Here is a 14,784-nt window from a genome sequence, read left to right on the forward strand (position 1 = left end):
TTTCAAATTTACAGACAGGGAAGACGCCCACAGTGTATGCCCTGGACCTTCCACTGTTCCCGAGCCCTAGGCTGTTCTCATATATAAGGGTCCTGACATGATGCCTGACATGTGGTCCGCTTGTATGTGACAACAGCTGTCAGAGACCCCTCCTCCCTGGCCTTGCCCCCCGGTGACTAAAGACCTCCCAGGAACAGAAATGGAAGAAACTTGGACCTTTTGAGAAACTGAGGACTCTGAAACGGGGAAAGGGGAGCAGCAACCTTAGGAGCTGACCCCAGAGGGCAGATTCCCAGTCAGGGCCTGTCGCTGACGTCTCACCACAAAGCCTAGCTTTTTTCCACTTCAGTAGCCATGTAGCCTTAGTTTGAGTAATAAATTCCTTCCTTCCCCCAACCCCTTCCTTCCTCCCTCACTTCCAGTCCCTCTTCCAGAGATCCAAATATGCTAACAAGCATCCTTTTTGGAAAATGTGACTAGGCCTCCCTGAGTTAGAGGTTTGAGCCATTTACACACTAGTATGAGTTAGACCAAGGAGCTTCCTTTCTCCCAGCATCCTGTGAGATCAGTTAGACAAAGGAAAGGGGCATCTGGCACTAAGCTCTAGGGGACCAGCCGAAATGGGGTGGTTTTGTGGGGGGAGGGGGGCTTGGTCAGCATGTGACTGCCAGGGGAAGGAATACTAAGAGGTGGGAGATCTTTACCAGAGAGGGGCTGGAAAGGGACAAAGCGCAGCTATGTCCACCTGTGTCTGGGAGACCGGCTCCTTACCCAGGAAAGGAGGGAAATGCTTCCCATCCCTTTTGATCTCTTCCTTTTTCTGAGCCTGGCACCACTTCTTCTGCAAAATCCCAGGGTCAGAGACTCAGTTCTTACCTGTTCAGTCCCAACTCCTTCCTATGCCCTTTACAACTACAGGTCTTCAGAGCAAGGGCTCATCTCTGGGGAATGAGGCTGAGACTCGGAAAAACTTCTACTCTTCAAGAAGGGCTCAGTTACATTCTTTGGTTAATTCCCAATTAGACAGAAAATTAAAATATCAGTAGTACTCCATTCCTGAATAAACTTGTTAATTTTTAGACATGGAACATACATCTCCGTAATGCTTTTAGAATCAACAAAATAAGCGCCACATCATCCCCACATTTGCTGTCATCAGATTATCAAAACAACCAAAGTTAATATGTAGTCTGAACATTTAATCTGTAATATTTTCTCCCATGAGCCAGCAAGGACTAAAGAGATGTAACATTTTTCATGTACAGTTGTAAAATTTTCTCCTACCAAGAAAAAATTTGAGTAATACTCTAGAAATCCATCTGCTGGTCTGGCAGTGGATAGACCCCCCATTGAAAGAGTGGAGCAGGGACTCCAGTTCAATAGACTTCTGTCTAGTCACAAAGTCTGGGGCCAGTCAGCTCCGAGACCTCTCTGAAAGGCAGCACGTCCCAGCCTAATTCTCGCTTCTATCTGGCAACTGCCTAGATCCTAAGCAAAGTAAATCTTGCAGATAAATGAAACTTACTTGTTTTCACACCTAAGTTTTCTTTAGGTTGCCTGGATTTGACAGACACATTTGCCAAGTGTTTACTTCTCTCCTTTCTACAACAGATCACATGGGATGTACCTGAATCTTTTCTGGAGGCCCACCGCGCTCATTGTGAATTTCAGGGCTGTTCTCAGAGCTCTTGAGGTGTACGGAGCCGTCTATCTGCACATGATCCCAGGCTTCTGTGCCTTTTGACCACTCTGTCTGTTTTCCAAGTGTTCCTGTCCTCTCCATGTCCATCTCTGCTTCCAGTGTGCCTGCTGGTCAGCCTAGTATGGGTGAGGGAGGCTCATAGCCACAGTGATCGAAACTCCCTGAAACTAAAATGGTTAACGGTTACTGAGCACTGACTAGATGTCAGGCACGTCATCAGTTGTGTGTGCATTAACCCATTTACTCCTTACAACAACCCTATAATGCATTAACCCATTTACTCCTTACAACAACCCTATAATGGCCTAAAGGTTCCTCTTTGAGGTGAAATAGCCGAGGCCAACAATGGAGGCGCACAGCCGGAAGGTGGCAGCACTGGAGCCTGACGCAGGCAGCCCCTGACCTGCAGAGCCTGCCCTCCTTCCCACTCACTCCCGCCTCCAGAAGCGACCACAGTCTGCACAGGCCGGCCCCTTCCTTGCTCCTCTGTGAATTCTGGAGCCCTGCGTTCATGGAGGCCTCTTTGGAAGCACCTGGCATTCACATCACAGTCTGAGAAAAACTAATTTGAGGGCCCACCCTTTGGAAGGATATCCAAATAGATAATACACTGTCCTGTCTAATCAAGAAAAATGGGGAGAAAGCACAAAAACAATATTAGAGGTGAGAAAGGGAAAATAACCAAATACAGAGGAAGTCTAAAGAAGCCAAAGAAAACATCTGATCTTTTTGCTCATGTGTATTTGTGCTACACAGTACATATGAGATTTCCAAATGGAAATGTTAAGTAGACCATTGTATGTATGGTTCACAATCGTCCCCAACACACTTTATGTACTGTCATGTGTCCCCGTGAGGTTGTCTCCAGCAGGCACTTCAGGGTGGCGGGAGGAGGTGTCCCACGTCCCTGAGGGAGGAAGACAATCACATTTCCCTCTGCTAGAGCAGGGGTCAGCAAACTTACGGTCCACAGGGCAATGTAGCTCCCCACCCATGTTTGTAAACAGTTTTCTTGGCACACAGCCAAGCTCAATTTCACGTGTCACCTCTGGCTGTTTTTGTGCTGCAGTAGAGACCATTTAGTCCTCAAAGCCTAAAATATTTACCATCTGGTCCTTTATGGAATAAGTTTGCTACCTCTGTGCTGGAGTCCTATAATTTTTCCACTTTCAGGCTACTTTCTACTTTATAGACTTTCTTTTTCTTATATTCTTTTCCATTATGGTTTATCGCAGGATATTGAATATAGTTCCCTGTGCTATACAGTAGGACCTTGTTGTTTATCCATCCTCTGTATAATAGTTTACATCTGCTAACCCCAAACTCCCAGTCCTTCCCTCCCCCACCCCCAGTCCCCTTGGCAACCACAGGTCTGTTCTCTATGTCTGTGAGTCTGTTTCTAATTCATAGATAGGTTCATTTGTGCTATATTTTAGATTCCACATATAAGTGATATCATATGGTATTTGTCTTTCTCTTTCTGACTTATTTCACTTAGTATGATAATCTCTAGTTGCATCCATGTTGCTGCAAACGGCATTATTTCATTCTTTTTTATGGCTGAGTAATATTCAATTGTATATATGTACCACATCTTCTTTATCCATTCATCTGTCAATGGACATTTAGGTTGTTTCCACATTTTGGCTACTGTGAATAGTGCTGCTGTGAACATAGCAGTGCATGTATCTTTTTGAGTTATAGTTTTGTCTGGGTATATGCCCTGGAGTGGGATTGCTAGATCTTACGGTAATTCTATTTTTAGTTTTACCTAAGTAAAAACCGTTTGGAGACAGAGCTTGCCAGGAATGCATATTTCTCTTTACGAAATGTCTCAACAGGATTCATTAATAAATGCTAATAGCTTCTTTTCAAAAAACATCTTAAGATTTTGTACTTATTCTATCAAAGAAATGGTCTGACTTCTTAGTATCATCCACATAAAATGAAAATGAACTATGTTTAAGACTTAGAGGAAACAAGGTAAGCGGGCTTTTCTTTTTTCCTAAGTGGTCCACAGTTTCCGCCATCTGCCAGGCCCTCTGATGTTTTTTTCCGAAGAAAAAATTAAGCCCGGGGGATTCTAGATGCTTCTTGCCTTCTACAGCTTTCCCAGCATCCTCTCCTCCACCAGTGGTTTTTTGTTTTTAGGGTTTTTTTGATCTTGGCAAGACTCAGCATAATAAATTAATATGAAAAGGTGGAAAAGAATTAAGTGCTAGAAGTTTCTACACTGAGTAACAGTGAGGAACCTCCACACTGTTTTCCATAGTGGCTGCACCAACTTCCATTGCCACCAACAGCGTAAGAGGGCTCCCTTTTCTCCACACCCTTTCCAGCATTTGTTATTTGTAGACTTTTTAACGATGGCCATTCTGACCGGTGTGAGGTGGTACCTCTTTGTAGTTTTGACTTGCATTTCTCTAATAATAAGTGATGATGTTGAGCATCTTTTCATGTGCCTACTGGCCATCTGTATGTCTTCTTTGGAGAAATGTCTATTAAGGTCTTCTGCCCATTTTTCTATTAGGTTGTTTGTTTTTTTTGTTGTTGAGTTGTATGAGTTACTTGTATATTTTGGAGATTAAGCCCTTAGTTTCTACTTTAATTTATTGGTTCAGAATTTCCAAACCAAGGGAATTCCCTGGCTGTCCAGTGGTTAGGACTCTGTGCTTTCACTGCCATGGGCCTGGGTTCAGTCCCTGGTCGGGGAACTAAGATCCCACAAGCTTGGCAGCACGGCAGGAAGGAAGGGAGGGAGGGAGGGTGGGAAAGAAGGAAAGAAGGAAAGGAGGGAAGGAGGGAAGGAGGGAGAGTGATGTGGAACAATTTAAAACAAAAAACAAAAAAAGAACTTCCAAATCATGTAGGTGGTGCAGATTCAGCCCTCAAACATGTGCGTGTCTCACGTGCAGTGTCCCAGTTTCTTTCAGATGCTCTTTTTCTAGCCATGGCCTCTGGAGGGACAGCCTTGAGGCTTCTCCTTGGACCAACACAATTGTTCTTATCTCAATTTTAGGGATTCCTGGCTATATTGGTTTTCTTTTGCTGCATAGCAAATTATGGTTGTTTAAACACCCAGTTTAAGCTCACAATTCTGTCAGTCAGAAGTCTAGCATGGTAAGGTTGGCGTCTCTGCTCAGGCTAAAATCAAGTTGTCAGCCAGCTACATTCTCATCTGGATCATGGGGTCCTTTTCTAAGCTCATCCCTGTTATTATCAGGATTCAGTTCTTTGTGGTTGTAGGACTGAGCTCCCCATTTTCTTGCTGACTATTGACCTCTCTCAGCTCCTATGGGCCACTCTTGGGTCCTTGTACCATGGTTCCCTCCATCTCAGCAATGGAGAACCTCCTTTTCAAATCCCTTTCATGCTTCGAATCTCTCTGCCTTCCTTTTCTCCCTCCAACTGAAGAAAACTCTGCTTTTAGAGGACTGGTGTCATTAGGTTAGGCCCAAGGGGTAATCTTGCTTTCTCACAGTCAACTGTGCCATATAACGTAATCTTATGACAGGAGTAATATCTCAGCATATTTATAAGTTCCACCCATAATCAAAGAGGAGGGCATAATCAAGGTTGAGGGTCATTTGGGGACATCCTAGAAATCTGCCTATAACACTGGATTTTTGCAGGGAGCCCCATTCCAGCTTCCTACCACACAGAGGCCTCAGGCTTCATCTCCAGCCCTACTCAGGCTTATCAAACCCCATCTGGGAATACAGTACACCTTTTTCCTAATCCCCTCATGGACCATTCAGCTTTAGCTCCCCCTCCCTGCTTTGGCTTTTAGTTTCCTCTTCATTTTCCATACCTGAGATTTTCCTTTTTTTGCTTTCAAGGTTTGCAAATATTTCAAATATTTTTGTTATATTATAACCAGTATGTTTAAGTGTTTGGAATGGTTGAGGTTTTTCCTTCAGCAGCATGTCAGCCATATTTTCCAGAATTTTAGGGTTATCAAGTTACATTCCAAGATTACAGAGTCCATTAAAGTCAGTGGATCCTTGGAGTCCTAAACCCAGTGAGGAGCAATCAGACTTTTACAAAGAATTAATGGTTAATCGATCTGAAAACTTAACAATGTGTCAGGTCTAGGGGATAGTTTCCCTGTTTGCATTAACTTTGCTTACTGTATCACTGGGAAAGGGAAGATGTATGAAAACCAACGAAAATAAATTGCAGTATCTTTCTGAGAACTAGACCCTGTCTAATAAAACAGTCAGATTAATTGACAAAAGACAGTTTCCTTAACTGGGTTATCTTGTCCAATTACTTATTATTTTCAGATCATTCACCATGACTAAACACATACTTATTCTATTTCCATTTCAAATCTGCAAGCTGTTTTCAACATTGTTGTTGTGATGCTTTTCTTCAGATGTGGCTGAGCAGTATTTTCAAGATAGCATGGCTAATCTTAAGGCTGCTGAAGAGATAGGAAAAGCCAAATTTCTTTCCATTCAAGATGATTATTGCCATTTTCTACAAGTCACTGGACAAAAAGAGGTAAGTGAGTTTGGACCACAGCTGACTAGTTATTTACCTGGGCAACCCAGTTGATATCCAAAGGGCCACTCCTGCACTCTGAAAGCATTAAGCATCTACCATGTGCAAGGCATGTGCCAGGCTCCACAGGGAGAGGGATAAATAAGGCCAGGCAGCCACTCTTGGGCAGCTCCCAGATATTTGCTCTCGGGAAACAAAAAAGTTCATGAGAATGTAGATGCCATGTCCACCTGCGGAGTATCTTAAAGGACTAGAAACCTTGAGAACCCAGTGGACAGACTCTGCTTACCACAGCCTGTGGTTCTGCCTGGCATAGAGGGTGGAAGTTAGTGTGTCTAATTCCTCTCATTATTTTAGCTAATGGATGAAATTTGCATATCTAATAAGAACTACACAGTGCAGAAGTTACGGCTCACTGTCCATTGAACCATACAGGCATGTTTTCCATGGCTTGTAAAAATGGAACCAGACCCAGAATTTGTATTCATTGGTAGTTAAACCCTTGGGAACTTATTCCATAAAAAGCCTAACAACTACCAGACACCCACATGCTTCATTTATACAGATTTTTTTTTCAACTCTAACCTGTCAATGGGACTTCCCTGGTGGTCCAGTGGTAAAGAATCCGCCTTCCAATGCAGGGGATGCGGGTTCGATTCCTGGTCAGGGAACTAAGATCCCACATGCCGTGGGGCAACAAAGCCTGCACACCACAACTACTGAACTCGCACGGCTCAACAAGAGAGCCCACATGCCACAAACTACAGAGCCCACGCACCCTGGAGCCTGTGTGCCACAACTAGAGAGAGAAAACCCACATGCTACAACTAGAAAGAAGCCCACATGCCGCAATGAAAGATCCCACATGCTGCAACTAAGACCCGATGCAGCCAAATAAATATATAAATATTTTTTAAAAAACAAAAAACCTCTAACCTGTCAAGGCAAATCCTTGAGATGAAAACCTTTTTATTTCCTCTGCTGTTATGTAGACCTTCTCCCCCACAGCTCTCTCCTAACCCTTAATCCCTCACCCTTCTCTCAGTTGATGTGAGCTTAAGGAACATAGGTTTTTAATCTAGATGCACGAATGTTCGTCAGGCCAAAGTTGGGCTACAGTAACCATAACAAATGGAGTTTCCATATTTTTCTGGATCACCCAACCAAGTAGAGAGTGGCCTTCCAGGGGCCTCAGATTCTAGAACATCTCTAGAAGTTCTATGTGGAGTGCTCAGGGCAGAAATCTGAGGGGAATTCTGCCCCCATCATGCCTTAGCCCTTCCAGCTCATCAGTCATTTTTACCTTCAAAATGCCCCTTGAATCCATCCATTGGTTGCCGTCTCCACCTCTATCAGTCATCATCTCCCACCTGGACCTCTCTAACAAACTCTTGTTCCCCAGCTGCTGCTTCCACTCTTGCCCTTTTCTAATCCATTCTGAATAAGGAAACCATGGTGATCTTTGCAAAAAGCAGATCTGATCAGTGGACCCCCATTTGTAAAATACTACACTGACTCCTCAGTGCCCTTAAGATAAGCCAGAATCCCACATTGCCCACAATACCTTGCACATTATGGATTCTGCTGACATTTCCAGTCTCATTTTTGCCCCCTCCCTTGATCTGTGTTCCAGCCACAGTGGCCTTTTCTAATCCCCATTTCTGGGCAGTGTCAGCTTTTGTCTCCTGCTCTTGGAAGGTTCTTCTTCATTGATCTCCTGGCTAATGCAGATCCATCCTTCAGGACTCACCAGCTTGCCTGATTCCCCTCCCTCAGTCTTCATTAGATTCTCTCCACTATTCTTCATCATAGAATCCTGTCTGATATAATTATATAACAGAGTACTACAATACTATATTGTGGACGGTTACTGTCTCTCCCTGACTAGACCAAATTCCATGACAGCAGGGACTCTCTTATTCGTGGTGGGGGAGCGTTGAGCCAATGGGTGGATGGATGCTTGGCTATGGGCTGTGTGACTGCTCTGGCTGCCACAGGGCATCCACCCTTTTCCCCTTTCCTGTCTGGCTTCCTGCGCTGGTGTCTGTCATCACCGCTGCCACACGTCACTGCCCTTGCCCAAGTCACCCAAATCAGTGGCATTGATCTAAAGATGTACCTCACTTCCTGAGGCCTCCCCTGGAGATTTTAACAAACTGGCTCTTTGCATTCTACAGCCCCTGCCAGCCCTTCTGGTGCCCTTATAAGAATAGACAAAGCTGCCTCTTCCTCAGGTGGGTGCAGTCTGTGCCAGGGCGCATTGCTTAGAGAGCGGAACACGGGCCGGACTTCAGCCCTCCTCATTCTCCTGCCAGGCACCCTTGTGCGTGACACAATCTGTCCAACCAAATGTGTCACCTTGTGTTATGCTCACTCTTGGTTACAGACCTCACTGTGGGTTCCAGCAGGAGCTGGCCAATGGGGCTGGGCCCAAGGACAGTCCCAGGCACAAGCACAAGGATGTGCTCAGACTACCTCAGATGTGTCACAGCCTACATGTGGGCTAGGACCCTTTGCCAACAGGAAGGTGATCCTTGGGAAGGAAAATGCCTTTTAAGGTAAAATGTAAGTGAAGTTTACTTTGCCACAGGTTAAAACATACTCCATGTTAAGATACTCTTCTAGTTGTGCTGCTCTGCTGCTCAGGAAGCTTCTCTGACTTCTTATTCCCCATAAGAAAATCTAAACTCCTCAGCCTGGCATGAAGGTCTCCACCACCACCCCAGCCCGTGACTCCTGTCTCATCTCCCTCTGCTCCTCTTCCTACTTTCTCTGCTATAGTCAAATTCATCCCCTCACTGGCCTTGAATGTGCCGTGTGCTTCCCCCAGCTCCTACTGTGCTCCCAGGTTCCCATGCCCTCTTCTTGGTCCACCTAAATCCTATTTATTCTTCACTTCTCTCCATTAAGCTTTTCTAACTCTCAGAGACTGTCACAGTCTCTTTCCTTTAAACCCATATCCATGTGGCATCTCTTCCATTGCCATCTCGACTTGCCATTCAAGTTCGTGCACATCTATCTCCAGTTTCCTCAATCAGGCTGTAAATGGCGTTGAGAGCTTCATTTAGGAAAAGGTGTCTGGCTCTTCTTTCCATCATTGGCTCCTCCAAGCCTGACAACCAATTTTCATGGAAAAATTGCCAAACCCAACAGTTGCATCACAGACACTGGGAAGGGACATGACCGGCTTTAGCATCAGGCAAGACCCATACCAAGGTGGGTCACACACTTCACAATTTACAGTTTCTCTTCCCCAGCAGTGATTTATCTTTCCATCTGAGAGATTGTTTCTGCCTTAACAGTGCCTTTCACCATGGTTCCCTGATCCCACCCCCAGCACCTAATTCATATTCTTGCCAATAAACTGAGTAAAGGCCTTGCAAACTCCTCTATCTGGGGAGCGGCAGCAGGATGCCTTCAGGACTATGCGGTGGGCAAGGCGCCTTCACTGGTTCCTGCTTTATTCGGCTCTATTTTTCTTTTAAGGTCCACTTATTTCTCCCATATATTTTTTTTAAAGATTTCCTTGATGTGGTCCATCCCTAAAGTCCTCAATGAATTTGTTACAGTATTACCCCCGTTCCGTGCCTTGGCTTTTGGCCGTGAGGCATGTGGGATCCCAGCTCCCCGGCCAGGGATCGAACCCACACCCCCACACACACTGGAAGGTGATGTCCCAACCACTGGACCAACAGCGAAGTCCCTATTCGGCTCTTATATTGGGCGTTTGTGATCTCTACCTGTAATCATGCTTTCATGTAGAAGATTGTAGAAGAATTTCAGGAGAAACATGGGAGAGCGACATACAGGGCTTTCCCTCTGTATGTCTTGCTGTATGACTGAAGAGATTAATACCAACTCATATTTTGTATTCCATGTTGGTATAAATAAATCAGATAAACCAAACAAGATGTCAAATATATTTAACTTTTCACCATGTTGGAATGTTTGCTTTAAGTTTCCTGAACTATTTCTTGTGAGAAATGGAAAACCCTGGAATATGTTCTGGATGTTCTGTAAGTAGATAAATGCCAGGAAACTGTAGTTTTCACTTACATAAGAACATCACTGTGCACAGAGGGAGAAGAGCCTGCAACTAAGAGGGATTAAAACTGGCAGGATCCAGATCCTAGATCTGCCACTGATGGGCTGTCTGACTCTGAGCAAGTTTCTTGACTGCTCTGTGCCTCAGTTTCCTCCTCTGGCAAACAAGGATTAAAATTGTCCTTATCTAAAGGAGATGGTGCAAGTTAAATGAGCTCACACACATAAACTGTTTAGCACGGTTCTTGCCACATAAAGGACACGATGTTAGCTTTTCTTCTTACTACTCAACTAAAATGGGTTCCTGTAACATCTGAGATGGCTTTTTCTCCAGGGGTCCTTTATGCATTCTCTCTTCAGAGTTCAAACCATTCCAGTACCCCGCAACACCCCCTCACCCCATGTATATTATTTCCTGATTCCTATTTAAGGAGGAAAGTAGGCTCAGCTCATGAGACACTCTACCCAAACTCATTCCCCTAAAAAGTGAAAATACATATCAGTTACATCATTTTCTTAGGAGGCACTGATCTTTATCCAGCTTTGAACTTTTTATTTAACCAGACAGCTTTTTGTTCCTTTCACAGAGAGCTACCTCCATCCTGAGAGAGTCCCTGGAGGCCAAAGTGGCAGTGTTTGGCGATCTCAGTCCCGAGGTGGCAGAGACATACCGGCTCCTGGGGCGGGCTGACCTGGCACAGGGGAACAAGAGCAGGGCCCACAAGAAACTGAAGAAGGTAAAGCTGCAGCCCAACTAATGTGGAAAAAAACCCTCCCACCCTTTCTCACAGGTAGCTTTCTCTCCCTCCACCAAGCCCTTTTTAAATAAAACTTTACAAGTGGCTTATTTAGGTAAGATGACATCACTTTTGCAGTCGATCTCAGATCACACTTTTTGGGGTAAAAGGTACAGTAATCCTCTTATGCACATAGATTTTTAAATAAATTATCAATTATTCTTTACTATGAAAATAATTTTAAATTTGTACATAGCGTAATTTATCAATCTTATTTTACTTTACTCTTTCTGTACACCCAGTTTATAGAGGAACTCTTTGTGTGTTCTTCTAGGACTTATGTTTATTTTTTTTTAATTTGGAGTTTGTGTGGATGGCATGAGGTATGGATCTAATGTTATCTTCTTCCCAAATGGCTGCCCAGTTGTCCAGCACCATTTTTTTTTTTTTTTTTTTGCGGTACGCGGGCCTCTCACTGTTGTGGCCTCCCCCACTGCGGAGCACAGGCTCCGGACGCACAGGCCCAGCGGCCACGGCTCACAAGCCCAGCCGCTCCGCGGCACGTGGGATCTTCCCGGACCGGGGCACGAACCCGCGTCCCCTGCATCGGCAGGCGGACTCTCAACCACTGTGCCACCAGGGAAGCCCTCCAGCACCATTTTATTAGAGAGTCCACCTATGCTCCAGTGAGTTAACACTTTCGTCACATACTACATTTCCACATGTACTTGAGTCTATTTCTGGATTTCTTTCTATTCTTCGTTTATTTCAATCCCAGTACCTCATTGCCTTAATTATAGAGATTTCATAGCATGATGTAGTACCTGGTAGGATTAGACTGCCCTCGTGGTTTTTTTTTTTATTTTTTGGCTGCGTTGGGTCTTCATTGCTGTATGCGAGCTTTCTCTAGTTGTGGAGAGTGGGAGCTACTCTTTGTTGCGATGCACGGGTTTCTCAGTGCGGTGGCTTCTCTTGTTGTGGAGCACGGGCTCTAGGCCTGTGGGCTCAGTAGTTGTGGTGCACGGGCTTAGTTGCTCCGCGGCATGTAGGATCTTCCTGGACCAGGGCTCGAACCCATGTCCCCTGCGTTGGCAGGCGGATTCTTAACCACTGTGCCACCAGGGAAGCCTCCCTCGTGGTTTTGGCATATCAGGTTTTCTAGATATTCTGGCATCTTTATCCTTCCACATGAATTTTGGTATCATCTTATCTAGCTCCATAAAAAGTTTGGTGGTATTTTTTGGAGAATTGTTTTATTTGTAAATGGACATTGGGAGGATTGACATCATTATGATGTTGAGTCATTCTACCAAAGAACAAGGGATGTCTTTATATGTATTCATGTCTACTTTTGTAACATTCAGGCACATTTTAAAGTGTTCCTCATATAGGTTTTGTACATTTCTTACTAAGTGGATTTCTAAGCGTTTTATCTTCTTTAATGCTACTATAAGTGGAGTTTTATCCACTGTTACACCTTTTGACTGGTTATTTTTGTGTATACGAAGACTATAGGTTTCTCTGTGTTAATTTTATATTCTGCTAGTTTGCTTAATTCTTTTCTTGCTTGAGTTAATTTGAGCACCAATTCTCTCAAGTTTCCCAGGTGTACTATTACATCATCTGCAAACAGTTTTACTTTCTGTTTTCCAAGTTTTATGCCTCTGATTGACTTATTTTGTCTAATTGAGTTGGTTCATACCTCCAGAACAATAATAAATAATGTGGAATAATAGGCATCCTTGCCTTGTTCCTGATCTTAATGGAAATGCCTCTAGTTATTCCTCATTTAATATATGCTGGCTGTGGACAAAGATTTATATATATTTATCATGCTAAGGAAGTATCCATGAATTTCTATTTTCATGAGTTTTTTTAATTAGAAATAATTGCTGGGTTTTTTTTTAATTAGAAATAATTGCTGGATCAAAGGCTTTGTCAGCATCAATGGAGATAATCAGATGATTCTTCTTAGATCACTTAATATGGTACATTTTATTATAATATTGAACCAACCTTGCATTCCTGGAATAAATCCCCTTAGTCATAATGAATTATTCTCAATGTGATGTTGATTCTGTTTGCTAATATTTATTTTTTGCAAATATTTTGCACCAATATTTGTAAGTGATATTTGTTTAAGTATCAATGTTATTTTGCTTCATAAAAATAATTTGGAAGTTTACCTTTATTTTCTATGCACTGAAGGATTTTATACAACATTAAAACTATCTAGTCTTTGAAAGTTTGTACCACGTGTAAAACTCTTTAGGCATGGTGCTTTTAGGGGGGAAAATTCCTGGACAATCTTCTCTATTTCTTCTACAAACAAATTGGTTTGTTGAAGCTTTCTATCTCTAATGGGGTCATTTTGGTAAACTGTGTTTTTCTAGGTACTTATCTATTTCATTCACATTTTCAGATTGATTTGCATAGAGATTTGCCAAGTAGTCTCATGGATTTTTTAAATTTCTACTTTTTTAATAGTTATTTTCCCATTGTAATTCTTAGTTTTTTATTTGGATTTTCTCACTTTTTTTCTTTACTGAGTTAGTTAATGGTTTGTCTATTTTGTTAATTTTTCTAAGAAACAGGATTTGAATTCTATGGATAAATTGCCTTCCTATTCTTTTTTTTTAATTTATTTATTTATTTTTATTTTTTATTTTTTGCTTTATAACAAATTTAATCAGTTATACATATACATATGTTCCCATATCCCCTCCCTTTTGCGTCTCCCTCCCACCCTCCCTATCCCACCCCTCCAGGCAGTCACAAAGCACCGAGCTGATCTCCCTGTGCTATGCGACTGCTTCCCACTAGCTATCTACCTTACGTTTGGTAGTGTATATATGTCCACGCCGCTCTTTCACTTTGTCACAGCTTACCCTTCCCCCTCCCCATATCCTCAAGTCCATTCTCTAGTAGGTCTGTGTCTTTATTCCTGTCTTACCCCTATGTTCTTCATGACATTTTTTTTCTTAAATTCCATATATATGTGTCAGCATACAGTATTTGTCTTTCTCTTTCTGACTTACTTCACTCTGTATGACAGACTCTAGGTCCATCCACCTCATTACAAATAGCTCAATTTCATTTCTTTTTATGGCTGAGTAATATTCCATTGTATATATGTGCCACATCTTCTTTACCCATTCATCCGATGATGGACACTTAGGTTGTTTCCATCTCCGGGCTATTGTAAATAGGGCTGCTATGAACATTTTCGTACATGTCTCTTTTTGAATTATGGTTTTCTCAGGGTATATGCCCAGTAGTGGGATTGCTGGGTCATGTGGTAGTTCTATTTGTAGTTTTTTAAGGAACCTCCATACCGTTCTCCATAGTGGCTGTACCAATTCACATTCCCACCAGCAGTGCAAGAGTGTTCCCTTTTTTCCACACCCTCTCCAGCATTTATTGTTTCTAGATTTTTTGATGATGGCCATTCTGACTGGTGTGAGATGATATCTCATTGTAGTTTTGATTTGCATTTCTCTAATGAGTAAAGATGTTGAGCATCCTTTCATGTGTTTGTTGGCAGTCTGTATATCTTCTGTGGAGAAATGTCTATTTAGGTCTTCTGCCCATTTTTGGATTGGGTTGTTTGTTTTTTTGTTATTGAGCTGCATGAGCTGCTTATAAATTTTGGAGATTAATCCTTTGTCAGTTGCTTCATTTGCAAATATTTTCTCCCATTCTGAGGGTTGTCTTTTGGTCTTGTTTATGGTTTCCTTTGCTGTGCAAAAGCTTTTAAGTATCATTAGGTCCCATGTGTTTATTTTTGTCTTTATT

General features: G+C 42.9%; 1 protein-coding gene across 2 annotated transcripts in view; it reads left to right on the forward strand.

The window, feature by feature from the left end:
* Positions 1–14,784, forward strand: part of TTC23 (tetratricopeptide repeat domain 23) — a 114,728-nt gene that overhangs the window by 80,599 nt on the left and 19,345 nt on the right. For both annotated transcript variants that reach the window (XM_081228560.1, XM_081228561.1), the window contains 2 exons: positions 6,081–6,208; positions 10,840–10,989. In XM_081228560.1, the coding sequence (XP_081084686.1) occupies positions 6,081–6,208; positions 10,840–10,989 (278 nt within the window). The remainder of the gene's footprint in view (positions 1–6,080; positions 6,209–10,839; positions 10,990–14,784) is intronic.

The sequence above is a fragment of the Mesoplodon bidens genome, assembly GCF_964165515.1.
Source record: "Mesoplodon bidens genome assembly, chromosome: 3".
Classification (NCBI taxonomy): Eukaryota; Metazoa; Chordata; class Mammalia; order Artiodactyla; family Ziphiidae; genus Mesoplodon; species Mesoplodon bidens.